We start from the raw sequence: 27,641 nt of genomic DNA, 5'->3' as shown, positions 1-27,641 counted from the left end.
TCCTCAGCCAAAACAGGCAAAAATGATGAAGAATAATGACTGATGAGAATTAAAGTGGCCGAACAGCTGACATCTCAACTAAGCATATGCCCATACATTCAAGATGCGTTCGTCGCTTTCTTTCAACATCTCTTTCACTACTGACCAGTCTTCCTCCGATTGCAGCAAAACATAATCGCCATCTTCATCCTGGTATTTTACTTTGATAACTTCGCCTGAATGGCTGAGCTTTCTCTTAATTATCTGAAGCAATCCGTCAACTGTCGAATCCAATTCTGCTAGTACTGTGAACAAATCAGAATTGAAGGCAACTCTTATTAAAAGTGATGTCTTCGGTATAGAATTCTTGTAGTTCTCAGAAATCGAGCGAAATTCGCTTTCGTAGTAGGATGTGTTGCGTCTAGGTAGAACCTCAGAGGCATGTTTCAGCTGGGTGCTGCTGAAAGAAGTAACACTATTATGTGTATTTCTATATTGAGATTGCGATGAAAAGTTGCCTTGATCGCTATTTGTGCTTTTGAAAGACTCACTTCTAATTTTTCGTACCAAAGACTGTAAACATGAGCTCCAGTTATCTCTAGTTTCCTCATTTTTGAATTTAAGTATAAAGTTCCCCTGCTCTTTTATTGACTCCCAAGTAATTGTTAAGGATCTTGCATCTAGGGAACTGATCTGGTTCAGGTTCATGATCATTATGCGACCTCTGAGATCTAATTTGGGCTCCGCCAACCCACTTGAGGATGATGCATTATTATGCGAGCCAGTGAGGTTCAAAGTCAATGATGACCCTGAATTTGTTTGCTTTTTCTTTAACGAAAGTGAAGATGTTTTTTTCTGAGTAATCTCAGAGAAAAGAATTATGATCTTTTCAAACAAATACACTTCGAATTCCCTTTCGGGTTCCGAAGAATTACTAGTAGATATGAAAACCTTATCAAAATATAATAATTCCCCGAATTTCGCAATTCGATAACCTTTCCAATTGACCACGCGACCACATAGTTTTTTCACCACTTCGTGATTTTCTGTACGCCTTTGATTTTCATTAATGCTCCTTGCGATGCCTTTGGAAATATCTAATGCAATTTCCAATTCCTTTGAGTTCCCGACATCTTGAGAATTTTGCAAGAGCTCTTTAAGCAGGAGAGGATATCTGCAAAGTCTTTGAACCGGCTTATACAAGAAAGATTGCAACTCTAGCTTATTGCGAATAACAAAATCGGTTCTCCTCAACGACTCCAGGTGTTTGGAAAGGAAATCAATCGCCGCGTTTTGTCCGATTGACCATGGTTCGTAAAGTTTGAAAAAATACTTTGAATGCATGAAAAGAGCACCTATCCTCTGTTTGGATGGCTCCACAAGTGCATTTATTTCAAGTGAGACCAGAAATCTTCTCTGAAAATCAATTGCATCGCCCAAATTTGGAAATAACATATACAATTCTTCGGATGTTATTAAATTACTCTCCAGTAATTGTTGTCTGTATTTTTCTAGTATCTCTAGATCATGTACGTATTTTCTTTCCGTCGAGACAAATTCTTTGATAATTTTGGAATGGTCGGATGAAGGCTTCATCCCCACGGCACTAGTATGCTTGGCTCTTTGCATCTCTTCATGTAGTTGTTCTGTGGTGCCAAATATTTCTGGAGCCGAATTCAGCAGCGTGATAACCACATCCAATACACTCAATAAATCGCTCGTTGAATTAGAGAAAACGTCAGATATTTTGAATAGCTCTTCATCGTTAAATGCAAAATGCTGTTTACAACCAAGTATAAAATCATAAATCGATTTTTTGCAGATTTTTAAGTCATCTGAAGAGACAACGGGTAGCTTGAATTGAGGCTTGACGGCGTTGAAGATTATACACAACGGCGAGCCCTGCTGAAATAACTGGGATAGCTGAGTTACTGGATCGCAATCCATTGAAATAGGCAAAATACCCATGCTAAATGTCAGTAACGTATCCTCCATGCTAGGTATATTATTGCTACTGCAATTAATACTACTTCCAATACCCTCGACACCGCTTCCGCCATTGGCGGATCCCGTCGTATAAGTTATCCCATCTAGGGATAGTTCCTCTTTGTAGCTTGAATTGGAAATAGAGCTGGTCCGAGTTACATTGGTATATCCGTGATGACTATCTCTACCACTCAAACCAGATGAGATGCTGTGGTGGTTATTGCCTTTTTGTTGTTGCTGCTTCTGTGATAGAAAAAGAGACTGCCGCTCACTCAAAACTTCGCTCGAAGCATACGCCAGATTTAGATACGGCTGTAACTGATGCAGACGTTCCAGTCTTTTTTTCACATTTACACATATGTGGTATAGCGAATCCTGTTCCGTGACTGACTTATTCATAACATTTGCCATTGATACAGAGCTTGAGCCCGAACTCTGTAAGGGTAGAGAAGCGGAAGAAGACATGTGGGATTGTAACACCATTCTTCCGATTGAGATACGAGGACCTTACTTCGAGTAAAGCACTTCCAAAGCACGTATCTTTCCTACTATCTCATGATACTTAAACTAGTTCCCATCTGCTGCCATTCTTTGCCCAGTTCCTTAACATCGAAACCTTACGAAAGAATGTGTCGCGGCGTAACGTTGATAGTGATGGGTATACCACCATAACTTAAAGCAAGTCGTCATCGTCAAAGCTCTTTAATGAGGAAGTCGACTTCCTTCGACTATATGAGAACGATACTTATGCTATATAAGCTTAATTACTGACTTTTCTTGCCCCATATGGAAGTTTGTGCTTTGTACAGGACTTTGTCCATAACTGTGCCAACTGCGAGGACACCTCCGATACTAGTAATACAATTCAAGAGGAAAGTTGACCAGGTTTGTGCATGCTGTTCTCTGTTGATGACCTTGAGTGGGGACATTTCGAAATAGACATAAACTCCTGGTGTTCCGCCTACTTGATGAATGGTATTTGGATGATCTCTATCCAGACCGCCCATCAGTGGCCTGTCGTGAACACTTGCACTGAACTGCGCGGTTTCAACTACCATCTTATCTAGATATTCATATCTGGTTGGCACAATCTTGGCAAAGTAGGAGAATTGATGCTTATGGGTGTCGCGTTCAGGTGCCACCTCACGGCCATCTAGTGGAGCCGTTGAAGCCGCCGAAACTCTGCCTTTTGCTTTAGTCTCGACAGACTTACCAAAACTCAAATGGTTGATAACGTGGTTGAAGTTAAGCTGTGGATTTTTCCAGTATAGCGAAAGATCGTGGAAATGCCCATGCTTGTTTTCGTAGCCTCTGCCAGGGGAAAAGTGTATAGCACCTTCTATTCTGTTCAGCAAAGCCTCACCCTGTACTCTACAGCCTTCGGATAATTGTTCGTTGATTTTCTCAACGTAGCCTTCACGTTCGCACTGTGCGATATCTTTACCGTCATAAAATGCCCATTCTGCGTCCAAATATGCGTTACGAACATCTTCACAGGTTTGGCAGCACAATTTGGATTCTCTTGGCAGTTCGGCATTACGACCTTGGTCGAGAGCGCCGTAACAAGAGCCACAGTAGTCTGGATCAGTAATATCGATTCCTGATGTACCCTTTTGCTCCCCACCAGGTTTGAACGTTTCAGCATCATGAACTGAATTACCGTGTGAATCTAATCTTGTCTTGGTAAATCCAGATTCGAGTATATTCAATTCTAGTTCTCCGGCCTTATCCATTAAATCTAAGTTCAATAAACCACAAGGCACTGACGGGAACGTTACATCCAGAGAAATATCTAGTTTCAATTGGCGATCCCTATCAACGACCAGATCAGGTCGAATTACAATCGAATTGAACTGAATCCACTCATTAACCAGCAAGAAGCACGTTATCAATACACATGTCAATGTAATTATTCCACCAGATTTTGTGCGAATCCTTACGTCCTCTTCTGTTTTAGAGAACGCATCAATTGACAACAATGTTGACTTCTTCATCATCATCAATGCTGGTACTTTAAACACCCGCCTTCGATAAACCCCAGTTCTCTTTACTGATATCTTGTTTTGTTAATCATTTGAGTACTACGTTTTTTCATTTTTCATACAGATTGAAAAAACACCTGCATTTTTAACAACACAACTATGAAATACATAAAATAAGGAAAAAGAACAAATAATGAAAGTGCGTAAGAATTGTACCTCGGATAATGTGGTTGCTATATAAAATATATCACCCAATGAACGTTTCTTCCTCGATAAATCTGACGAGAGTCTTCGAACCTGACTGAAGCAGGGGATGGCCTGCAACCGATTGAATCCATTTGTTCAGTCCTTGTCTTCTCTCCTCGACGCAATCCTGATTAAACCTGTTACTTAAAATTATTTTGCCCGGTAAATGAGGAATAACCACTCTAGGATGGTTTGCGTACATGGACAATTCCTTCGTTAGGCATTTACGGAAGAATTCAAAATCTGAATATCTTCTTCTCACTTTCGAGAATCTCTTGTTGAAGCTAGGTAGGTTCGTACGGCATATTATTTCATAATCGGTAAACATCTTGTTTGAACTGGCGCTGTTAGGAAAATGGGTCTTCGGATTCACTACTTCAATCTCTAGGAAATTTTCAGGCTCTGCATATATTTCGCTGTAGCTAGGTCCCTTATGACCCTGTGGTAAACTCGACTGCTCCGTGGTGCTAAATGACTTGAACTGTCTCATACTTGCATTTGAAACCGAGGTATCTCTCAACTTGGTGCTCTTTCGTGCCCTTTTGATCTCGCACTTTGATCCTTGAAAGTTCAGATAAGTGGCTTAACCCAAAGTCCCCGAATTGGCCATGCAAGAACAAATGATGCATATTTAAAAAACTTGGCAGTAAAGAAGACATTATAGCATGCCGGATAATGAGGATGCTGCTCAAATGAAGCAATCCGCTACTACAGATCTTGAAGACGGGAGAGCAGATGTCGTAAACACTGTGGAGGGCGAGGAGGAACTGGATGTATTCGGAAATGTCGGTCAAGGTTTGGTAGGTCATTACAGAGAGATTATGATCCAGTATTGGCAAGAGCTAATCAATGAAATTGAGTCAACAAACGAACCTGACTCCGAATATCAAGATGATTTCAAATCACATTCCCTACCTTTAGCAAGAATCAAGAAAGTTATGAAGACAGACGAAGACGTGCGAATGATAAGTGCGGAAGCACCAATACTTTTCGCCAAGGCTTGTGAAATCTTCATTACAGAGCTGACAATGAGAGCTTGGTGTGTATCTGAAGAGAACAAGAGGCGTACGCTGCAGAAAGCTGATATTGCTGAAGCTCTACAAAAGAGTGATATGTTTGACTTCTTGATTGATATAGTACCAAGAAACGCGCAGTAGTGACGAGAACCGGGAATAGATATAGCCGTGGTCTATCATTCCGATACATTTTCTCAAGCAATTGGAAAGATGTTGTGTAAGTTGCGTATATAAATGCATCTGTGTATATATGCCTTCGCGAAACTCATTCATGCATCAATTTTCGCACAGTTTAAAATGAAGAGAGCTCGTTTTTTTACAGAGAAAAGACGTTCTGAACAACTTCCAAGCAAGAAACATCGTGCACACCAAACGACAATTAAAGCTCAAGGCATCCGGTTCGGAACTTCAAAATGTCTCTACCAGAAATGGATCAATTATTCCAGGCCAAGCAGCTGGCTATGGCAAATAGTCCAGAACAGATGTTACCGAAGGTTTTGGAAACTTCTGCATCGCTGTATCACTCAAAATCCGCGTCAACGTTACTCAAGTTGGAACTATCCCGATTCATTCCTGATTTGTTACTTGATATACTTCGTCATGAGCAGATCCCAGTCACCCAAAAGCCGTTTATTGCCTCGCAACATTTGAATTGTCTATGGTCGATTTGTCAGAATGTTAGGGATTCTATAGCTTACAAATTCTCTATACTAGCGTTTTCAGCATCTTATCCTTTGCTATTTGATCTTGTTGCTAAAGCGTCTAACCAAGAAATGTGGGACACCATGCAACAGATGAAAACATTCATTGTAAGTAAATGGAATACGACGTATCCGTTGAATCCGTCAAGTGATAATGCGAACGAAGACTTTATAGATGATGCGAGGAGCATTGGCACAAGGCTAGCTACTGCCAAATTCATTTCAGAGATTGTTATTGTACATACTTCAAGAAACAACAGTAGTAACAGTTCCGGCAAGAATAGGGCTTCATCCATTAGTATCTCCTCTGTGCCGGATAATCACCCTATCATAAGCAACAAGCAATCCATTGAATCCGAAGCTAAGAAATTTTTAGACATCTTGCTTAATTACTTGATCGAAGAGCCTATGATGGTCAGTTCTATCTTCATTGGGATTCTGAACTGCCTTAGTTTCATCATGATACAAAGACCACAAGCTACAATGAGAATTATTACTTCGCTACTGAAGTTCAACGTTGATGCCAAGTTTCAGGCAGACAATATATCTGTGCTAAATTACAGATTGGGCAAGAGATTCGTTGAACGCTGCTATAAAAATTTTGTTCAGTTTGGCCTTAAGTCCCAACTGATAAAAAATTCAGGTTCCATGTCTGCACAACATTCTAAACTGTCAAAAATTTCACAAACATTGTATGTTATAGGTGAAGAGACGAGAAGTAAAGGTATACTGAATTTTGTTCCGGAAGAGATCGAGAATAAAATGTCAAATAAGGATAAACAGAAGTACGCCTTATTGAGAAAGAAGCAGCAAATGCCTAGAAGTTTGACAAAAGACCAATCGCTTCCTTCAATAGTTAGCCCGCCTCTACAACAGGCCACGCTTAATAATATCGATAATTCAGTGGTAAACACCAATGGAAATAATTCTAATACGAGAAATGATCGAAACGGCAGAAACAGTAACAGCACCGGAGCCAATAGTTCTTCTCGATCGGTGTCAGGAACATCCAACGTCGATAGCACTACCAAACTCCTGATGAATCTACAAAACTATACCATGTCAAAAAACAACATATCTACTTTTTTCAATTCTTCACCAGTCACAATTGATAATTCTTATAGCTCGATCTATTCTTTAATGAACAGTAAGAATTCCGAGCAAGACATGTCTGAATTACCCCAGGATGTCATCATTAAATTGTGCAGTGAAGCGTTTTATAAAACTGACACAACACGTATGATTTCCGGTCTCTCGATCGTGGCATCGAGGTACACTGACCTAATGAACAAAACTACACAGATACAGACTGATTCTAAAAAGCGTAAGGCAGAGGATCAACATCAGCAAGAGGAACAGGAGCAATCTAAAAAAGTAAAAAGGGAAGGCTCAGTCGATTTGAAAGTTGAAGAAGGCGGAGGAGATAACCAGAATGATGATAACGATGACTACACCGTCGAAAGTGAACACAGGGAACATGAAGTAGAATTAATGAAGCCGACCCCAATGACAGCTGAACAAAAGATGGCACATGTGGAACGTATTGTTCAAAACATAATGAGCATAAAAGATTCCGATGAAAATCCAGGCATTACCAGTGCTGTAGGAAAGGGCCAGCAACCATTGGAAAAGATCAAAATATTGGAATGGGATAACAGCAAATCTTGGCTTTGCATTTTAACCAGATTAGTCACAAGAGGTTTATCAAGCAACGAAAGAATGAGCGATTTTATCAGGCAAACTTTATATGATTACTTTATCCAAGATTTCAACGGGCGGATCGGAATGGTGCTCGAGTGGCTCGCCGAGGAATGGTACTACGAATCTCTCACAGGTTTGGATACCGACAATTCGCCGCTCGAAACAAGTTTTGTAAATTATGATAAATGGTCCATCAAGCTACTCGAAGGGCTAAATCCATTACTGGAGAACCAGCATAGAAGAACCTTCATAAGACTAATGAGTGAGCTGCCCCGCATTCAACAGCAACATATCGACATGATCAGGCCTATCTGCCTTGATCCAGCCAGAACCTCGCTCGGTTTCCAAACTCTAAAATTTCTTGTGATGTTCAGACCCCCAGTAAAGCCTATGGTCAAGATTTTCCTCGAGACATTGATGCAAGAGGATGAAACTGCGAGCGAACAATGTGTTGCAATCTTAAATAAGTTCTATTGATGGTAATTAGATGTATATATCAGCTTGAAAACTTTAAATGAGTATTATACTTCTGATCTCCGTCCGCACACCACATGCTGAGCGCGACTTATTCAGTCTTAAAAAATTTTTTTCTTTTGTTGTGCGAAGACAACGATGCGGTGGTATACGGTGAAATTATTCAAATGCTACTACCTCTTGAAATTTTGAATTACATTCGTGAAATCCAGTGTCCTCGCAGAGTTTAGTTTAAAGTCGATTGGAGGTGTTGGCACTGAAGGAGCGAATATACCACTGGTATTCTTTTCAACATGAACAGCGCATATGAGGAGTTTACTGCAGGTAGTCAGTCGCCCTTTAATGTAAGCAGAGGTGCTCATCCAGGTGCTGTTCTTCTGTCCCCTCAGTCGAGTGCAATGAACTTGAGCAACAGTGTGGCTAGTGGTGGGGGCGTTTTGTCTCCTCAAATGAGTGCGCATTCTCAAAGCTTGTCATTCAACGAAATGATGGAGCAATCGCTTATCTTGGACGGAAATGGACGACAGCAGTCTCAACATCAGCAGCAGTCGCTGCATTTGCAAAATTCGCAGGCTACTTTGGATCAACCAACCGCAATTTCTTCGTCGCATTCAGCAGCCGGTTCTGCTGTCCTTCCTCCCATGGTGCAGTCACCAAATCGCTCACCTGCTAATAGTTCAATGTTTCTAGATTCCTTTCCGAGACAGGCTAGTAATGCAGCATTGATGGTGCACTCACGTACTCACTCCTCGCATAAATCGCAGTCTCAATCGCAAGTACCTGCTCATAAGCAATCTTCGCAACAACAACAACAGCCACAACAACAGCCGCAACATACAGAGTCTAATCCAGTCGTTAATTTCACTCAGGATATCAATCAGCTGTGCTCTTGGATGTCCATGCTTTCCAGCTCCCAGCAGAATACCGTGATGGATAATTTATTATCAACGTTGAACGAGGATGTTTTGCGATATACAAAGCTGAAGTTGGATAGTCTCATGAATAGTGGCTATTTATCACCAAAAATACCTGCAATTGCTTCACCTATACCAAATAGAGACAGCTATGCAGTCACCAACTTAGATTCTGTTTTTTCAAATGGTGAAACGGAGCGTCATGACTCAGATAATATTGAACCAATGCTGAATACTTCAATCATATATCAGCAGTGGTCGCCACCACCAACATCTGCGACGCAACCCATATACGATTACATCAATGACATGCACCATAGGCCAAAATCAGCTGATCCAAACGTTTCAAGGAACAATTCAATTCAAAAGGGTAAACGATCAAATAATAATGTCAACGTGGCTGGAAACAATCAATCGTCTCATAGTTACTCTGGTCACAATAGCCATTACGCATCATCTAAAAATCGCAACTTTTCACATGATTATGATGGGAACAATGTCAATAGCAATTCTAATTCTGGCACTAATACTTATTACAATATTCGTCAGCCCAATAACTACAACCACACCAGTAACCATAATTATAACTACAATCATGCTACATCTAACAATAATGCACATACCCAGATGAACAATCCATTACCTGCTAGTGTTAATACACCTCTTTCACCATCTGGAGAATCTTCACCAGACTCTGTGACTCACGCAAGTGCAAATACAAATTCCAGCAATCAGTTTGCTTCCACTGCATCATCTACAGCTTCTACACCTGTGTCGAATGGCCATTCGTCTAGTGCGAATGGTTCTTCAATGAATCCAAGAACTTTGACAGATCCAAGATTGTTAACCAATATTCCTGTCTGGCTTAAGTCTTTGAGGTTGCACAAATACTCTGAAGCCTTGGGCAACAAGAAATGGGAAGAGCTCATTTGTTTAGATGATCAGACTTTAGAAAAAATTGGTATCAGTGCTTTAGGAGCCCGTCGAAAGCTTTTGAAGGCCTTCACGATTGTGCAGGAATATAAAGCGCAGGGTCTTATTGATGAATCAGCTTATACATAGTAAAGTACGTATAGTAAACACGACAAAAGAAAAAAAAATTGAGTGATGTATTAGTTTACAAACTATTCATTGTTTAATGGAGTTAAAAAATGAAAGTTTTGGTATGTTATATAATTATGTTATATAATTAAGTTGCATGCAATTAATATTGATTTAATAGTAAAATGGATATTTGTACGTCCTGAATGCTGAAAGAGAAAAGGGAAAATGATCATATCTCTGATTTTATTTTTATTGACGTTTACTCAACCAAAACTTTTTGTTTGTTTCCATATTATCGATTAAGAAATCCAATCCCGGTAACCTTGTACAGAATTCAGTGAAGAACTGTTCTGCAAAATTTTCAATGAAAAAAATTTGTCCATTTGGTATTGACGGGAACCTTTCAACCAGTTTATCTGGTGATAGTAAAGATATATTGCAGTTTAAATCATCTTGCAGATCATATGCTTTTTTTTCCTCAAAATTTTGCAGAGCAGCGCATTCTGCAAATTCAAATGTTATTAGGCATGCCCATTGAGAAGAAATCTTTAAAGGTCGCGTCACATTTGAAATATCAGCAGCTTTAATAATCAGCGGGAGAAGAGTCGCAAAATCAATGACGTCATTCCTGGGAGAGTGCTCTAATTTTTTAACGTAACCTTCATGCAACGCCATATCTGTTGCCATAATTGCTTCTGTTAAAATATCCAAATTTGCCTTATTGAGTTTCTTGGAGGAATTGATTAATAATAATTGTGGCCAATGCTGTGTTAAAATGCTCTCCAAAAAATCTTTATGCATATTCTCCAAAGCTGAGTGATTTTCATAGTTTTCCGCGATAGGTGAATGGAATTGAGAAAGTAATTGATTATTCGAACCTGGATGGCCTATATCGTGACCAATAGCAGCCATACAAAGTAGCAGAGTTTGTAGTGGATCATCGACCAATCGTTCACAGAGTTGCCAAGTGGCCTGCATAACATCAATTGCATGTTTGAAGTTGTGAAACTTGTTAACCTGATGATAGGAGGACTCCAAAGTAAGAAGTAAAAGGAATAATTTATTATCCGAAATCGGTGCGTTGGCATCTGCCGACAATTTTTTCAAGAGCAGGAAAGAACAGTATATCAGTTCGGTATATGCCAAATTATGTGCTTGAAACTCCCACGTTGATAGATTTTGCCAGTAGAATAGATCATCCTTGCCCAAAGTTTTCCTCACTAGCGACTGAAAGTCGATATTTCTTATCGTTCTCGGGATCGGCACTCTATTCTGCAAGCCGTCCCTGTGCACCGTCAACAGATGTCCCATCATAGAGTACATTCTTGAGGAGCACGGCTTCGAAGGCCGGTAGTACATCCAGTGCGACATTCTTTTGATTCGGTCCTGCATCACAGAAACCTCCTCCTCCAGACCGCTGTAGAACTTCCCGATACCTTCGCCATCCCCTGAATCAATTGCAACAATATTGAAGCAGGGAAAAAACTTTTTGAAGATCTCATTCAAATTGTTTTTGAAGCTCGCTCTGCCATTGTACAGCACAAGCGATATGCCCGTCTCGTAGTTCCACCCACTGCTCAGATCGAGTCGATCCTGGTACAGCCTCAATAGCAAGCTATCGATATCGCTCAATGAGACCTGCCGATCGAACAACGTGCGACCATTGTGACTCAGTTTGTTTGCCTTTTCTACCTCGCTCAGATCAACACTACCAACCAGAAATAATGTTGACATACCCCTACACTACTTGAGTGTCAAGTTACCCCAGCTTCGACTCAGAAGAATAATTCAGAGAAGCAATATACTGTAACCGAATCCCATAACCTCTGGTATTTCCAAGAACTTTCACTGCTTCAATGTTCATGGTGTCAAAAAAAAAAAAAAAAAAAAAAAACCAAAATAAGAAAGGACAAAAAAGAAAATACATGGAATGAAGTGCATAACGATCAAGTGTCAAGAAAGAAAAGATTGCAAGCAGATCAAGTAAAGAAGCTCTTCTTCTTTACCTCACTGCTTCAAAAATGTGGCAGGTTGACATGTCGTACGTGCATTCACATGAACCAACCACTTCAGCTATCAATTGGAACCTATTGATATCTGGTGCTTGCGATAAGGAAAAAAGCATTCTGTACCTCGAGAGGAGTGGTCCGCGGAACGTGGCTTCGAGTCTGTGTGAAAAATAGGGTGCTTGCGCAAGCCAGTGGCCACGTAAGAGAAGACACACACACTGAGCAGATGACTTCCACCGCAATCTGCACAAGGCTCTGGTGGAGTCTGGTGAAGTCTGGTGGAATCCGCTGGAGACAGCCTTTATCCATGACAAATACTACTTGTTGCACTCGCATTCCCATCGACCAAGCCATTTTCGGGATCTGTTGCGTTCAGAGAAGGTCCATGTCTATTATATGGCACTGATATAAGCTATCTGCGAGTTTCTTTTTCGATAGGTGAATGTTCTTCTTTCCGTTTTGGGCGGAGAAGCGATCGCACGTAGGACGTGACATGCCGGCAGCTTTTGACTCCGAAGTTTTGACTCCAGTGGTGACTCCGTGATGTGACTCTTGTTTTTGACTCCGTGTTTTGACTGCGTCCCGCGCCTGACTTCTCCTGACCGGAGTCCCGTTCTTTTGGGCTCCCTTTTGCGTTATCAGATTAGCGAAAGTGAGTTGGTTTTCGTTTTCAGTTCAGAGTTGGATGGATGTGATGTTCTGCCAGATGCAGGCTTGAGATATAACCAGAAGGAATTTTGGCGTCTTGCGATCTTCCCAACGATTTCCAGAACCGTGAGGATGTTGCGTTCTGTGGGTGTGATCAGTAGAAGACAGCCTTTGCTGCGGTTATTCGCAAGAAGTCAGTCAAGCAACGCGTTGACCAAGACAGCTCTGCCATTCACATACTCTTCTAGTGGACCCATAAGTGTCAAGTACACAGCTCAGCACGAATGGATTGCTGCTCATAGCGATGGGATTGCGTTTGTTGGGATCACCAAGTACGCTGCAGACGCGCTAGGGGATGCTACATATATTGAATTGCCGGAAACAGAGATGGAGTTCGAGAAAGGCGATTCTTTGGGCTCTGTGGAGTCCGTCAAGTCGGCGTCTGAGATCTACCAGCCTGCAAGCGGCACGGTGCAGGGGGCAAACGGCGCTTTGGAAGAGGCACCTCAGCTGATCAACCAGGATCCGATGGGTGCGGCTTGGATTGCTAAGGTCAAGCTGAATGACTTGAAAGACTTGGAATCTGAGGACTTGCTGGACTTGGAGCAATACGCCAAGTCGTTGTCGCATGACGACCATTGAACCCATGTAGGCATTTGTACACACAGACCAATATATATATATGTATATTTTATATGCGATCACTTTTGAGTGCGTTTTAGCTGTTCCGCCGGCGTTCTTGTCACAAGCTGCAGTGCATGGACACCATTTTTGAGCTCTTCATCCAGCAAATTGTAGATCATTCTATGTCTCATGGGCAATGACATCCCTTGGAATTTGTCGCTCACAATGTTAAGCTTGAAATGCGACTCAATTCTGTTTCCTGCGTCTGCCATACCGGCATGTCCTGAATGTTTGTAAGAGTCGTTATTTATTGAAAAGTGCTGTAGATCGGCAAAACTCTCCTGTATCTTGGAAGTTATGCTGCGTGCAATTGGCCCATCGATACTGCGGTCTGCTGACATCATCCGTAAGAAAACTCGTGATATCATGAACACACCTTAGTCGTATTGAATAAGCGATCAAAGCTGGTCCCTGATATTCTTTTTTCCAATCGCATATAACCTTTCATGGAAGACGGCTATCGCAGCTGGTCACGCCGTCTCTTCAAAAATATGCATTTTTCACTACTGAACTGTCGACACTATGATTCAAATTCAAACCCAATATTTGGAAAAGTAGCATAATCGAGGAACAAGCATCTATGAAGTCATCGCTTAGGTTCTTATTGTCCGTTGGAAGGTCGCAATTAAATGTTCCACGTTATTATACGCATACCACCGAAGAAAAGCTGATATATGACAAATTATCAAAAGCTTTGTGCCCTAAAAACTTAAATGTTGCAGATATATCAGGAGGATGTGGCTCAATGTTTGCCATTAATGTCACAAGTGATAGGTTCAAAGGTCTAACCATGGTTAAACAGCATAAGCTTGTCAACGAAATTTTGAAAGACGATATTCAAAGGTGGCACGGACTGCAACTGAAAACCAAAAGTGTCTGAAAGGTGAAAAAAGGATTTCACCATGTAAATAATATTTATACTATAAGCTGTAAGCTAAAAGGGTGGCATAATCGAAAATATATACACATTCATATTTCTCTATCTACTCTTCAACTTTTTCTTCTTTTTCTTCCAAGATCTCTTCTTTTATCTCCTCTACAGCGATGAAATCATCGGAGTTTTCGTCAGATGGAGTGATGTTGAAGGCCTCATAACCAAATTCAGCCTTCAACTCAGAAGACGTGTGAGCTCTGTATTCTTGCCATTCTTTGAGCAATTCACGTTGTCTCAAAATTAAGTCTCTCATTGCACTGTCAGCTTCCATAGCATCCTGTTCTTCAAATTGGGCAGACCACTCTCTCAAATTCTTTCTAACCCTTTTTCTTTCAGCATTAGTTAGTAGAGATGCAGGTCTTGGTCTCCATGCGAAGTTCTTAAAGTTTGCAATAGTATCTTCTTTTGTAACCGTACCAGCAATGTTGTAAATTTTGAAGCCGTTTTCCATCTTGTGTTTCAAAGCACTTGACCAAACACTCAAAAATCTTCCAGATGGATCCCATGCCATATCTGTTGCTGACATAAAGGTTGGTTTAGCCACATCTTTCAAAGATGCGGAGAAAGCTTCTTTATTCTCGTTCAGGTTCTTCTCTCCAGCAAAATCTAAATCGTAAAAGCAGAAATCAGATTTACGGAAATTTGGTTTAACCAATGTTGCTACAACAACAAATCTACCTGCTGGAGACCATGATATAGTATTGGAAAATTTATTTGGAACGCTTGTAACCAGCATCCATTTTTTAATTTCAGATTTTGAACCTTTATCCTTTTCTTTAAACTCCGGAACGTAGAAATTAACAACGTGCCTTGGAATTGATGGATTATCATCACCTGTCTCGTGGTCAGCAATAGTAACAAACCTTGAGCCATGAGGTTCCCATTCAAATGCAATAACGCAATCTTTCAATTCAATCTTTTCAACAGGAATATCTTTCTCAGTTAATTTACAGATTTCGAGATTGCTGAAAATGGTTTTACCAGATTTAGTGTGACGCTCAACGTTGAAACATAAAAATTTGGATTCATCTTGCCAGTGTAAAGACACGTTTGAAACTTGAACTAAGTTGACGGTCTTCAATACTCTACCACGACGAACTTCAACAACAGTACCTTTGCATGACATATTATTGGTTTCTGGAGTCCAATAAGCAATCAGAACAGATGGCTCATCACCTTGTCTAAATGGCTGTAATTCAACACCTGTTGGAGCAAATGAAAAATCTCTGATACCGGAAACTTTCAAAACCTTGTTTTCCATTGGAGCAAAACCTTTTGAAGCATCGTGAACAACCAAAGTATCACCAACCATACGAGCACAGTATTGATCATTGAAAGACCATCTGATCAATGGCCAATGTAGAAATGGACTTTGAACAACAGGGAAAGTTGTCATTAGTAATCCAGATTGAATTTCCCATATACAGATTTGATGACCTTCATTTTTCTTCGTGAATGGACATCTGCTATTATCTTCGTCGCAAACCAGTGGGTCAGCAGAAAATGTAACAAGATACTTCTCATTTGGTGAGACTGACGAGGTTCTGACGTTTGGATGATAAAATCTTCTCAAACGATCAAAATGGGGGCCACCCCATGCAACGACACCTTGATCGTGATATGAGAAAAGAAATGTACCCTTTGGAGAAAATCTGACATAGTGGTTAGACCAGTTATCTCTAGATTCAACAACCTCATATTCCTCAGAAGAGTTGCTGTTCCAGAATACGCTCGTCAAATCGTCTTTTTGCAATACAAACTGGTCTCTACCACTTTCATCCTGTAACCAACTCTTTAAAGAGCTCGATGGAACAAATTCTGGCATATCAGGCTCAACAAACTCCGTGTTGAAAGAGTCAGAATTGTACTTCTCCACGTCCTTCATGGTATATATATACAAACGATGCTTCACATCCAATCTTTTGGTATGAAATGCTTTTATGATTCTATTACCATCTGCAGGTGAGCCGCATTCAACGAACAGGAAGCCTTTAGTCTTCTTAGTTTGCTCGTCGATTGGAAAACTCATATCAACGACTTTGCCAGCTTTGGAAAATAACCCTGTCAAAGCTTTCCTTAATACTGGCATCTTTGATTCAGGAATTACTGGGGCCCCACATACGATGATGTATTGATCAAACTCAATGTCTTTATGCACCTCATATTGGCTTTCAAGGTCTGAAAAATCAATATCGTCGACCGGAATGTCTTCCAGTCTGATGTCTTCCAGCTTCATATCGTCAACAACAGCACTCATATCGCCACGACTGCTTGATAAATTATATTATTTAGCCCTGATCTAGTGAAAACAAAGTAGAATTTTGCTTGATTAATTATTTCATAAGGATGTGATGCCTTCGTAAAGTAAAAATTTTCATATCACGAACATAAGAAGCGAAAAGGATTCAAAAGTCACGTGAGTTTTAAATATTGCAATATTCTGCACAATGCAAATGAGTGTCACTGTCAGATCAGTTTTTGGCAATCTCGTTGAATGCTCCAAATTCCATGTTCTTTTGGTTTGTTTTAGTTTATCGCCATCACTTCTTTTCGCGTCTCTCGATAAGCGATATATACAAGAGCATGATGGATCTTCTTTTGGTGATAATATAAGTAAACAATCGAAAAGTCACAGACTCCGAATCAGGTATTAAGATGGATGGCATATCTGGCTCCGGTACAAACGTAGGATTCGTTTCTAGGACTGGAGCAAATGAGCTAAGCTTCTCTTCCAATACATCTTCGCATAGTAGCAAACTCAATCGGACTTCACAAGGAAGCATCCACAGAATTAGTGGCAATCGCTTAGGAAGGAACTTCACTGATACGCCTTACGATTTTGTAGAGGACGATGACGAACGCAACGAGGCAGATGACAGATTGGAGTACGACACATCTGGACTGGCTATTCCGCGTCTACGTACATCCATGACGCCATGGAGGTCTGTCGAAAGGACAAAAAAACGGGAATCTAAACAATCTTCTCCTACCACCTCGCGACCCACAACAAGAAACTCTCTATTTTCTGTTGATGGGGGCTATACCGTAACATCCAGTGGTGGGTCGAATGAAGTCGAACACTTGCAAAAGCAACTTACCACATACAAGTTAAAGGTCAGAACGTTATTGGAGCTGATAAAGCAATTGAACTATGGTGACGATGAACAGAATATTAGAGACTCATTCTACGGTAAGCTATTGGCTACAATGTCGCAGTATGATGAAATAGAAGATTTAAAAAGGTGCATTTCTAAACTCGAAGATGAGAGCCAAATAAAACAGAAGCTGATCTTCAGCTTACAAGAGGAATTGACCACACTTCGACAGCAATTACTCGAGACTAAAAAAGAGCATGCCGAGACACTTGACTATGCGAACGAATATCTTGAGCATTCTGAAGTCTTGGCTAATAACGTGGATGAAATGCTTACTTTACTAATGGATAATTTAAACGTTTCCGATGAAGAAAGAGATGCTTTACAGAAAGCTAGACAAATTTCCTCATCTTTTGCTATGGTTAAAATGAATGCAGTTATGTCCACACTCAAGAGTTTTCTGAAGGAATTAAAGAGCAACCAAGGATTCCAGCATGGTGTTAACGCAGACAAATCTTCATCAGACGCTGCTATAGCAAACAGCACAACAATAGATGACATGGAGAAAGCTACGGTATCGAATCAAAGCCCTGTGATGAGCAATGAAAATGATGCCACGGCTAGAGACACCTCTTGTGTAATTGATGAATCCGTCATTGATACGAGACTTGAAATTGCTATTGAGGGACTCCATGAGGAATATGACAGATTCATACAAAGTATACGGGAAAAAATGGAGAGCTCTGCAGACCTGGAGAAATTACTTTTAAACAAATTGTCTGAACAGGATAGACTATTGGGTCGCATTTCGACGAGGGTGAAAGGGGATCAAAACAGTGATTCCCACTCAATCGAAAATAAAGTGACCAATTATGACAGTTCAGCAATTTCTAGAATGTCAGAATCTTATCAAGACCATATTGATGATTTGAATACCCTCGTCGCTCAGTTAAAAACAAATTTAGATGAAAAGAACGGAGATCTGGAACTATTAAAGGATAGATTACAGGAGTTTATACGTTTACAAAAGAGTGAACAACGCCTGAAGATCGAACTGCAAGATCATGTAGAACTATCCAAAGTAAAGGAAAGGAACTGGGAAAATTTTACAAATGACCTAGAGAAGACAGTAAATATTTTGCAAACTGAAAAGATTAGACTGCTTGACATGGTTGACCAGATGAATGCCGAAATGGATCTGAAAGTTGAAAAACTGGATAAAGCTACCTTAAATTTAAAACAATCTCTTCAACTATCAAATAATCAAGTGTCAGCCTTGAAGAAGGAAAACAAAAATCGGGAGCATAGTTTGCAAGAAAATTCAAACAAGATCAACAGCTTGACAACTGAATGTTCTAATCTTCAGAAAGTTGTTTCAGAATACAAAAAAAGGACTTCATGGAGCCAGAAATATGAAAGAGAATTTCAAAGACTAAAGCAACATTTATTACTCCATTTAGAGACAATGTTCGGTACTCTAGGTAAAATTTTGCAGCAAAAATCCATTGAGCAGTCTAAGAGAAAGTTAGAAGTTATACGACGTTTGAATGGTATAAATGAAGTTAACTTAGTACAATCGAAGCTTGAATCGCTTTATAATTTCGCGGAAACTGCTTTAGAATCTATCATTGACTCATATATGCGAATGATTATAGCTGAAAAGGGCAAAAGCAGACAATCAAGTAGCGGCAATAATATCGAAATGCAGCTTAGAATAGAAGAATTAGAAAGGAAATGGGTTTCAGAACGGGAACGCCGTAAATTAGATAACGATGCAGCTAGCATGAGAATAAGTCAACTAGAAGCTGAGAATGAATTACTAAGAGAGAAAGTTTATGACATGACAATTCGAAAATAAAAGCGGAAGATCATTATTGTATAGATTTTCTGATATAAAGCTAGAGTAGTTTGTGCATCTCTATTAAGGATCAAGGTAAACCTTAATTTTACTTTACTTCACAATACCGTGCTTTTGAAAAATACTGCCAGGAAATTCAGGGATTATCTAATTTATCTGTACATCTCCTTCAGCATCTATGGTACTTGATGGGGCTGCCGCTTCTTCCTCATCATTTACTTCATCATCACTAGACGAGTCACTGTCTTGGTCGCCATTAACTTCTTTCTTTGCAAACTCATTTGCTTCTTTCAGTATGTCACCATTTACAAACTTATGTAAACCTTTTGTTTCAGAAGCGGAGCACCAACTTATTTCTATTTCAAAATCCTTCTCCTTATTATCTTCGTGGGCCATATATATGATTTTTGCAGCCTGCTTAACCGCCTCCTTAGCTGTCAGACCATCAGGATTTTTATCGACCAATTTTTCCAACTCGGCCTTAGCAGTCTGTCTACCTTTGCCTGTAGCTGCTCCTTTGTAGCCCCAATAAGCCCCGCTTGGTTCCAACATGTACAAATGAGGGCCATTCTCATCAACACCACCAAAGATTGCTGTGACCCCGAACGGTCTGACACTGTTGTACAGGGTATGCGCCTGAACATACTGTCCCATGCGATCTGCAAAAGAAGGAACTGTGATAGGAGTACCGTATGTTTGCTTGAAGCTCAACGCCTCTTCACGACCACGATTGACAAGGTGTCTGCCGTCCGGAATCAACCCTGAGTAAACACATCCTATGTGACGATCAATAGTCTGAATCTTGACATTTTTCTTTGGCACCAGCAGCTTTGACGTAATGAGTTTCTCAACAGCAAATACAACCCCATCTTGATGCTTTATACCTATCGATGTGGTACCATTCTCGACCGCCTTGACCGCATATTCAACTTGGAAATTTCTACCATCCGGGGAGAAAACACTGTTGGATAAATCGTATCCTGTACCAATAGATGTCATGATTCAACAATTGGCAACGCTATTGTCCTCTAAAACTCTAACACGACTTGTATAGAGGATAATTCTACATGTAAATGAAAAATTATTGTATGGCTAGTTTGCCACCCTTTCAATGTTCAATACATGCTAAACTTTCTCGTTCGCAACGACGATTACAAGCGAGATCCAACATTACTGGCATCGGAGAGTGTTAAAACCAAGAGCTCGTCGGTGCAGGATCATTGTGGACTTGAGTGGTCCTTGAAGTCTCGAAGGCTGTGAGTACCTTTGTGGGATCGAAATAATTATATTGTGTGCTTCTTATGGCCAAGGAAACGATTAGGGTTGTTCTGTGCGGTGATAATGGTGTCGGAAAATCAACTTTGATCGCATCTCTGGCGAAGGATCGATTCATACCCAATTTACAAGAAGTTCTGCCTCTTGTTACAATCCCAAGGGACTTTTCGTCAAGCCCTTACTCGCCTAAGAACACAATTCTCGTGGATACCAGTAATAACGATCCAGCTGAACTGCAAAGAGAATTGAAGAGCGCTGATGTCATTTGGCTGGTCTACAGTGATCATGAATCGTATGAGCGAGTGTCACTTTACTGGATGATGACATTCAGATCACTTGGGCTGAATATACCTGTTATATTATGCAAAAACAAGTGCGATGAGTATGAAGATTCTACCAGTCTTACAGAGTTAGATACGCAGGATACCAGAACGGAAGACGAAGAGTTTATCCCAATTTTGATGGAATTCAAGGAAGTGGATACCTGTATTAAGACAAGTGCGAGGACTCATTTTAATGTAAATCAGGTGTTTTATTTATGCCAGAGATCCATAACGCATCCAATAGCGCCATTATTTGACGCACGCGTGGGAGAACTGAAGCCTTTAGTTATTCTTGCTTTAAAAAGAATATTCTTCCTCTGCGATAATGACCAGGACGACTGTTTGAACGACGATGAACTCTACGCCTTACAGAAAAAATGTTTCGATAGAAGCATCGACGTCAATGAATTGAGATTCATTAAACAAACGCTATCGGACATATCAGGACCATCACAAGAATATGCCGGTTGTAACTTATACATACCAAATAAAGGGCTGACGAAGTACGGATTTCTTGTTTTGAACAAGATATATGCGGAAAAGGGGAGACATGAAACTACTTGGGGGATACTGAGAGCATTCCAGTATACAGATTCACTTTCAATACAGGATAAAGTGCTTTTTCCAAAGCTAAATGTTCCAGAAACTTGTAGTATAGAGTTGAGCCCGAAAGGCTACAGATTCCTGGTAGATCTTTTTTTGAGATTTGATCGAGATAATGATGGAGGGTTGAATGACAAAGAGTTGAACATATTGTTCAAAAGTACTCCAGGTGTACCGAAACTATGGTCCGCAACTAACTTTCCGTACTCCACAGTTGTAAGCAATAGAGGGTTCATAACTTTGCAAGGGTGGTTGGCTCAGTGGAGTATGACAACCTTTTTGGACTACAAGATCACTACTGCATATCTAATTTATTTCGGCTTTCAGGAAGACGCTCGCCTGTTATTGCAAATAACAAAGTCTAGAAAAATGAGAAGGAGGATTGGAAGACTGTACAGGTCGCCAGTGACAGATCGCAAAGTCTTCAATTGTTTTATCCTTGGGAAGCCTAAGAGCGGAAAAAGTGCTCTATTGGAGTCGTTTCTGGGACGATCATTCAGCGACCTCTACTCTCCCACACTGAGACCTCAAATTGCAGTTAACAGCTTAGAGTTAAAAGGAGGCAAGCAATATTATTTAATTATGCAGGAGCTGGGTGAACAAGAAAGTGTTATTCTCGAGAATAAGGACAAATTAAAAAGTTGCGACGTCCTATGTTTAACGTATGATTCAAGTGATCCTGAATCCTTCTCCTACTTAGTGGAGCTCTTCGAAAAATACCATTACCTAATGGATTCACCAGTTATTTTTGTTGCGTTGAAAGCTGATCTTGATAAAGTGCAACAGAGATGTCATATCCAACCCGATGAGTTTACAGAACAGCTGAATCTGAGCCATCCTTTGCATATATCATCCACATGGCTTACCTCTTTGAATGAACTGTGTATGAAACTTACAGAAGCAGCACTTTTTCCCGGAAAACATACACCAGGATTCCCACAAGAAACAGATACCCAAAACGCTGATTACAGGCAAACCGCTATGGTTGTCGCATCTGCGGTGGGCTTTGTAGCATTACTAAGCTTCACGCTGGTGAAGGTTATGAGACCTTCAAAGTATTCGGATTAGTAAGCGATGTCTCCTCAATTGCCAATGCCTGATTGTCGTAAGACAATCAGGCATGGCTTCATTTTGCCTATTTTGCTTAATTTGCAAAGAGCAGCGGAATTGATACATTTTTATTTCCGCGCTGCGAGTTCAAAATTCGTCAAAACGTAATTTACCTCAAACATTCAGTATAAATACGAATAATGTAGAAGATTCATTTCTGTTCATCTAAGATTGTAATCCAAACTGCTACACTCCAAACGCCACTAGAGAGTGTAATTGAACTGATTTGCAGAAAAACAAAAACGTCATGGCTTCTAATCCCCCAGGTCCATGCTGCTTTAAAGGATTTTACCATACCGGTGAACCAAAAGGTCACCATAAGGATATGTATGGAATGGAGACATACGTCAGTGGCAATGGAAAAACGGACAAAGTTCTCGTTATTATAACTGATGTATTCGGGAATAAATTGAACAATACATTGTTGGTTGCAGACCAGTTGGCTGATGCGGGCTACCAAGTGTATATTCCTGATATTCTTTTTGGTGACTGCCTTGAGAAGTTGGACAACACTGTTAACTTCCAGGAATGGATGACTAAACACAACAAAGTTGCTACCAAAAGTGTGGTTGACAAATTCATGGAGAATTTGAGAAAGGAATTCTCTCCTAAATTTGTTGGTGTAATTGGCTACTGTTTCGGTGCCAAATATGCCGTCCAACAAGTGCACAAGACTGATGGTCATGCGGATGTTTGTGCTATTGCACATCCTTCTTTTGTCGAAATTGAAGAAGTTGAGGCAATTGGAAAAAATAAGCCCATTCTGATATCTGCAGCGGAAAGCGATGTAACGTTTTCGGCTGAGTTAAGGCACTTGACTGAAGCTTCGCTTTCAAAATTGGGCATGAGGTATCAAATCGATTTGTTTTCTGGGGTAGAACATGGTTTTGCTGTGAGAGGTGATACAAGTAATCCAGTAGTAAAATATGCAAAGGAGAAAGTGTTGTCGGATCAAGTATACTGGTTCAACACTTTCTCGAGGGATATTTGAATAGGATCAATATAGGATAGGATATCAAGACATCTAAATATTTCTCATGATTTTTTTATGTAACAACACTTTATTTATAAAGTTGCCTGCTAGAGGTCGTTCGAAAACAAGAAATCATAATCAAAAAGGTCTAGTCCACCGAATAAGCCTGAAAATTCCATTGGCATCTCTGATCCTGCACCAATTTCTGGTTCATTTTCCGTCGAAGGGCCGAAACGGAAAATGGCCCCCTCTCCATTTGCCCTGTTATCCTCAGCTAGCTGTGACCGGTTCTCTCCAGGAACTTTCCCTGAGTTACTGCTTCTTTGATCACCCAAGTTTGATTCAAAATCAGAATTTTGGCTCATTGTGGCCACAGAAGTCAGCTTATCCAAATTGTCAAGAGGTGAATTGCGCAGAGGGGCAGAAGGGGTTTCATATTTCATGGTTTCACTTTCTACATAATTGCTTTTTAATGTTTGGGTTCGCAGATTTGCGCATCTCACTCCTTCATATAGTTCAACAATATCCTTAACTGATAAATCCACTAAGAAGTTCCTTGAGCGTAGTTGGTCTACGATACTTGTTTGGTCATTCAGATCCAGGGACAAAGTCATGCCCAATCCTTTTACTGTGTTTGCGTTCATCGCCTTCACATTTTCCAAAATCAAAATAGCACTCCAAAGTTCTCCTTTTCTCATTTTTTGTATTATTACATCAAACAATGCCAGCATCTTGAACACGGAATAGTACGTAAACCGCAGATGCACGGAAGCCACGTTGTATATACCTTCTATTGCCATTTCAAGGTCTTTCTTAAGTGCACTCAGATATTCCATTTTTTGAGCATACTCCTGCAGCTGGTCATCTCCAGCCCTTGTAGAACTGTCGTGGTACTTGGCAAACAGCACATTTCCTGCCAGTTCTATTCTCAATATCATCCCTAAAAGTCCAAAAAAGTTCGAAGACAGCGCCATTTGAGCAGCCTTTGTAATATAGTAGTTATTTGATGGTAGAGATGTGGCTTTGTAGCACTCACTGAACATTTGAGTAATGCAATTAGCGAGCGACACTGAGTCTGCACAAACTTTGAGAAAATATCTTTTATAGTACTGCATGAAATGTCTTTCCTGCAACAGGCAAAATTCAAAATGGAAAAATAGGGCCATTGAAGAGCGCAATAAGATTAGCCTGCTCATGGTAAGAGGGTGTTGTCCGATAAAATTACCCCTCACCTTGTCTTCCGCGATTTTCTTTCCATGATTAATATTCTTCGAGGATTGGATATTTACATCAGTTGACTTTACATCAGTTGAGAAGGTGCCATATTCGACATACTGTTCAATTCTCCCGCGAAGGGCTTCAAAAGAATATAGCGAGAACGTTTTTTTATAATTGAGAGTCATTCTATCCAAATCAGAAATGAGAAGGGCTAACAAAGCTTGCTGAAAGCCACTTTCATGCAAGCGCAAGACATCTGAATTAAACGAAATCATATCTTGTTTAACTCTTTCTAGATAGATGTCCAATGCATTTTCTTTACGGAAGTCAATAAATTGGTTCATTGCAACTTCGAGTGAAAGGGGATATCGACCCTTCAGGCAAGACTCGAAGCAAATGACGGTAGTTATAGCAACCCAAAGCAATCTTCTATGGTTGAGCAATCCTACTTCAGTTTTGGATAAGCGACATAGTGGAGAAAATTCTGAGGGATCTCGATGCAGCCCAATCGATGTACCAAGCATTACGATTAAACCCCCAAGGACATCTGTGGGGTGTTCCAGGAAAAAGTCCCCTTCTTCTGGGGAATAAACAAAAAAGGACCAAATATAAAGCAGACAGGTAATTATGTTCTCGTTCGCACACGAGTACAAGTTTTGTGCGAGTAGGCAATTCTCAGCCAAAAGTATAAAATCACCTCCTATTGGGTACTCTTCAAGGATTTTTTCCTCAACTCGGTATTTATAATCTGGTGAGCTTTCATCGATAAATCTAAGGGATATGTAGGACAATTTTAACATAACGAGTAAGGTGGACAGATTTTCCATTTTGCTTCTTATTCTCGAGTTGCTCAAGAGTATCCTGACTTTGGAGGGATCATTTTCATCTGGAAAGAGTGTATTGCTCAGGGAGTCTTCGAATGATTGAATGTTTAAAAATGGCAGCTTTGGGAAAATGTTTTCGTAGAAGTTTTCCTTATACTTGTTTATAATCTCAACTGGAGGTAGAATCAATTCCATTCGTTTTATAAAAGATTTGAGAAGATCTGAATACTCACCATTGTTGGGGCAGAAATCTTCTATTGAGAGACGATCAGATGTGCTCATAACGGGTGCAGGCAGCATTCCTAAACGTAAATTATTATCTGTGGTGGTATTTTGAAGAATCCTTTCGGTGAACTCATTTATCCTATTCTTTTGAGGTTCGCTGTGGCACTGTCGTATAAGCATTTCTTTGATCTTCAAGACATTGTCTCTCACTGAAGGCTGGGCTCTATAAACGCTTGCATTAGCTGTGAGGGCAGGAATCATTGTATTTTTGGAGCCCTCAAGAAATACTGAAGCGATAAGGCCAGATAAAAATTTGTCCTGTGTTATAGCGTAATTTTCCGCTAACGGTTTTACCTCCCTCTTCATAATTCTGTTCATAATCATACTTGGATGATTCTTGTAAATATTAATTTGTATATCCTCAATGTGACCATTTTCATAGCTGAGTAAGTCCTCATTGGTGCTCGAAACTCTTGCAGCCTTCTGACTTCCATTATTATTTTCAGTTTTAAAGGGTCTTTTCGAAGGACCGATGGTTTTATGGTCGGGCAATTCATTCAGCGCCTTGTTCTTCCAATACTCCAAATCTCTTTCCAAACGTGCTATTTTAGCATCTTTGCTAGGATTTTTGGGAGCAGATTGCTTCTCTACGTCATATATACAAGGAATGCCATGTTGTGCACATCGTCCACATGTTGGCTTCTCGCGATCACATTTTGTCTTGGACCTTCGGCAAGCTTGACAAACAAACGATATCCTGTTTCGCTTTTTAGCAGTGGATGATAATTTCAATGGGTCGTTACTTGCATTTTGATCTGCAGTAAATTCATGTTCGTAGGAAGCCATTTCACCCATGCCATTACTAATTGAAACTGACTTTGACCCTTTAAATCTGCAATAGTGTAAGGAGCTTATATTTTTTTTCTCTGGTACCAATGAGAAAAAACGGACAAACCATTTCGCTTGATGGTTACATGAAAACAAAGTTTTCTTCCCTGCATTTTTGAGCTGTAGATCGCATATCTGTCTTGTAGATCACACGTATTATCCGGAGAGTCTCCTTTACCACAACTCCAGAGTCTTAAGTGATCCAGTCGTTGGTGTACTTTAAGTTATTATTCATAGCCCTTCATAGCACCAGGACGATATAACAGTTATATTGTCTTTCCGAGGCAGCCGTTCGGTCTTCTAAAGCTACATTACAATAAGCTAACCATTCCAAAAACTCCGTTAAAGAGTTCGTTAATATGCAGGTGCATTCGGTTTCAAATTACTGAAAAGCACGCTTTTCTAAGCGCAGCTTGACAACTTTTGAGTTGTCCATCCGTTAAGTTTCGTAACAGAATCACTTTGAGGTTATGTTCTGTCTCACCTTGAAGCACATAGGCTTTTTCACATTTCAGGTGAAATTCTCTTGACAATTATCGGACTTGTGGGACCCCATCTTACTTATTTCCCTCTTACGTTTGTATGGCTCCTCGAGCTGCCTGTAGTATCTAGTGCTCAGATCTATGGGAGAGGGGGTTGTCATGCGCAAAAACGCCCTAACAATTGGCACATTGATAACATTTTTAAAGGCGCTACTGTCGTTTTCATCGCTAGAAGAACTGGGCGGAAGTGTTGCTGAAATTTCCTACTGCAATAGAGCTTTTCATGTGGGCAGTCTACCTTCATATTTCCTGTACTTTCCTTCTTCTTCATATCATCAGAGAAGATACCTATAAAAGGCTTATAGTAAAATTTTCAATACGGAGAAACCGTTTTATCTATTCAAAGAGTATATCTCGTATCTTGATTGAACAGTCGCTTAGCCATCTGG

General features: G+C 40.3%; 16 protein-coding genes across 16 annotated transcripts; 8 read left to right on the top strand and 8 right to left on the bottom strand.

Moving 5' to 3' along the window:
* Positions 1-78: 78 nt before the first annotated feature.
* On the bottom strand, positions 79-2,448 carry CDC24 (Rho family guanine nucleotide exchange factor CDC24; the record flags this gene model as incomplete). The annotated part of the gene is made up of 1 exon (XM_037288986.1): positions 79-2,448. One exon carries the CDS (start codon positions 2,446-2,448, stop codon positions 79-81), a length of 2,370 nt encoding a protein of 789 aa, XP_037144881.1.
* A 281-nt stretch (positions 2,449-2,729) lies between these two features.
* ERV46 (retrograde cargo receptor ERV46) lies at positions 2,730-3,965 on the bottom strand (the record flags this gene model as incomplete). The annotated part of the gene is made up of 1 exon (XM_037288985.1): positions 2,730-3,965. The coding sequence occupies one exon, from the start codon at positions 3,963-3,965 to the stop codon at positions 2,730-2,732; it is 1,236 nt and encodes a 411-aa protein (XP_037144880.1).
* Positions 3,966-4,194: 229 nt separating this feature from the next.
* On the bottom strand, positions 4,195-4,683 carry SNX3 (Snx3p; the record flags this gene model as incomplete). The annotated part of the gene is made up of 1 exon (XM_037288984.1): positions 4,195-4,683. One exon carries the CDS (start codon positions 4,681-4,683, stop codon positions 4,195-4,197), a length of 489 nt encoding a protein of 162 aa, XP_037144879.1.
* Positions 4,684-4,858: 175 nt separating this feature from the next.
* HAP5 (Hap5p) lies at positions 4,859-5,350 on the top strand (the record flags this gene model as incomplete). Its single annotated transcript, XM_037288983.1, has 1 exon — positions 4,859-5,350. The coding sequence occupies one exon, from the start codon at positions 4,859-4,861 to the stop codon at positions 5,348-5,350; it is 492 nt and encodes a 163-aa protein (XP_037144878.1).
* A 272-nt stretch (positions 5,351-5,622) lies between these two features.
* On the top strand, positions 5,623-8,088 carry PTA1 (RNA-processing protein PTA1; the record flags this gene model as incomplete). Its single annotated transcript, XM_037288982.1, has 1 exon — positions 5,623-8,088. The coding sequence occupies one exon, from the start codon at positions 5,623-5,625 to the stop codon at positions 8,086-8,088; it is 2,466 nt and encodes an 821-aa protein (XP_037144877.1).
* A 290-nt stretch (positions 8,089-8,378) lies between these two features.
* On the top strand, positions 8,379-10,061 carry VTS1 (Vts1p; the record flags this gene model as incomplete). The annotated part of the gene is made up of 1 exon (XM_037288981.1): positions 8,379-10,061. One exon carries the CDS (start codon positions 8,379-8,381, stop codon positions 10,059-10,061), a length of 1,683 nt encoding a protein of 560 aa, XP_037144876.1.
* Positions 10,062-10,292: 231 nt separating this feature from the next.
* PDE2 (3',5'-cyclic-nucleotide phosphodiesterase PDE2) lies at positions 10,293-11,777 on the bottom strand (the record flags this gene model as incomplete). The annotated part of the gene is made up of 1 exon (XM_037288980.1): positions 10,293-11,777. The coding sequence occupies one exon, from the start codon at positions 11,775-11,777 to the stop codon at positions 10,293-10,295; it is 1,485 nt and encodes a 494-aa protein (XP_037144875.1).
* Positions 11,778-12,832: 1,055 nt separating this feature from the next.
* GCV3 (glycine decarboxylase subunit H) lies at positions 12,833-13,342 on the top strand (the record flags this gene model as incomplete). The annotated part of the gene is made up of 1 exon (XM_037288979.1): positions 12,833-13,342. The coding sequence occupies one exon, from the start codon at positions 12,833-12,835 to the stop codon at positions 13,340-13,342; it is 510 nt and encodes a 169-aa protein (XP_037144874.1).
* A 59-nt stretch (positions 13,343-13,401) lies between these two features.
* Positions 13,402-13,752, bottom strand: BOL1 (Bol1p; the record flags this gene model as incomplete). Its single annotated transcript, XM_037288978.1, has 1 exon — positions 13,402-13,752. One exon carries the CDS (start codon positions 13,750-13,752, stop codon positions 13,402-13,404), a length of 351 nt encoding a protein of 116 aa, XP_037144873.1.
* Positions 13,753-13,964: 212 nt separating this feature from the next.
* Positions 13,965-14,264, top strand: BOL3 (Bol3p; the record flags this gene model as incomplete). Its single annotated transcript, XM_037288977.1, has 1 exon — positions 13,965-14,264. One exon carries the CDS (start codon positions 13,965-13,967, stop codon positions 14,262-14,264), a length of 300 nt encoding a protein of 99 aa, XP_037144872.1.
* A 103-nt stretch (positions 14,265-14,367) lies between these two features.
* PRT1 (translation initiation factor eIF3 core subunit b) lies at positions 14,368-16,575 on the bottom strand (the record flags this gene model as incomplete). The annotated part of the gene is made up of 1 exon (XM_037288976.1): positions 14,368-16,575. One exon carries the CDS (start codon positions 16,573-16,575, stop codon positions 14,368-14,370), a length of 2,208 nt encoding a protein of 735 aa, XP_037144871.1.
* Positions 16,576-16,973: 398 nt separating this feature from the next.
* On the top strand, positions 16,974-19,271 carry SPC72 (gamma-tubulin complex subunit SPC72; the record flags this gene model as incomplete). Its single annotated transcript, XM_037288975.1, has 1 exon — positions 16,974-19,271. One exon carries the CDS (start codon positions 16,974-16,976, stop codon positions 19,269-19,271), a length of 2,298 nt encoding a protein of 765 aa, XP_037144870.1.
* Positions 19,272-19,418: 147 nt separating this feature from the next.
* Positions 19,419-20,270, bottom strand: PRE10 (proteasome core particle subunit alpha 7; the record flags this gene model as incomplete). The annotated part of the gene is made up of 1 exon (XM_037288974.1): positions 19,419-20,270. One exon carries the CDS (start codon positions 20,268-20,270, stop codon positions 19,419-19,421), a length of 852 nt encoding a protein of 283 aa, XP_037144869.1.
* Positions 20,271-20,572: 302 nt separating this feature from the next.
* GEM1 (ERMES complex Ca(2+)-binding regulatory GTPase GEM1) lies at positions 20,573-22,540 on the top strand (the record flags this gene model as incomplete). The annotated part of the gene is made up of 1 exon (XM_037288973.1): positions 20,573-22,540. The coding sequence occupies one exon, from the start codon at positions 20,573-20,575 to the stop codon at positions 22,538-22,540; it is 1,968 nt and encodes a 655-aa protein (XP_037144868.1).
* Positions 22,541-22,829: 289 nt separating this feature from the next.
* Positions 22,830-23,573, top strand: AIM2 (the record flags this gene model as incomplete). Its single annotated transcript, XM_037288972.1, has 1 exon — positions 22,830-23,573. The coding sequence occupies one exon, from the start codon at positions 22,830-22,832 to the stop codon at positions 23,571-23,573; it is 744 nt and encodes a 247-aa protein (XP_037144867.1).
* An 89-nt stretch (positions 23,574-23,662) lies between these two features.
* On the bottom strand, positions 23,663-26,677 carry HG535_0E02230 (uncharacterized protein; the record flags this gene model as incomplete). Its single annotated transcript, XM_037288971.1, has 1 exon — positions 23,663-26,677. One exon carries the CDS (start codon positions 26,675-26,677, stop codon positions 23,663-23,665), a length of 3,015 nt encoding a protein of 1,004 aa, XP_037144866.1.
* Between the last annotated feature and the right edge of the window lie 964 nt (positions 26,678-27,641).

This window comes from Zygotorulaspora mrakii, chromosome 5 (assembly GCF_013402915.1).
Source record: "Zygotorulaspora mrakii chromosome 5, complete sequence".
NCBI classification, from domain to species: Eukaryota; Fungi; Ascomycota; class Saccharomycetes; order Saccharomycetales; family Saccharomycetaceae; genus Zygotorulaspora; species Zygotorulaspora mrakii.
Note: the sequence above shows the minus strand (reverse complement) of the source record. Positions and strands in the feature narration are given on the sequence as shown.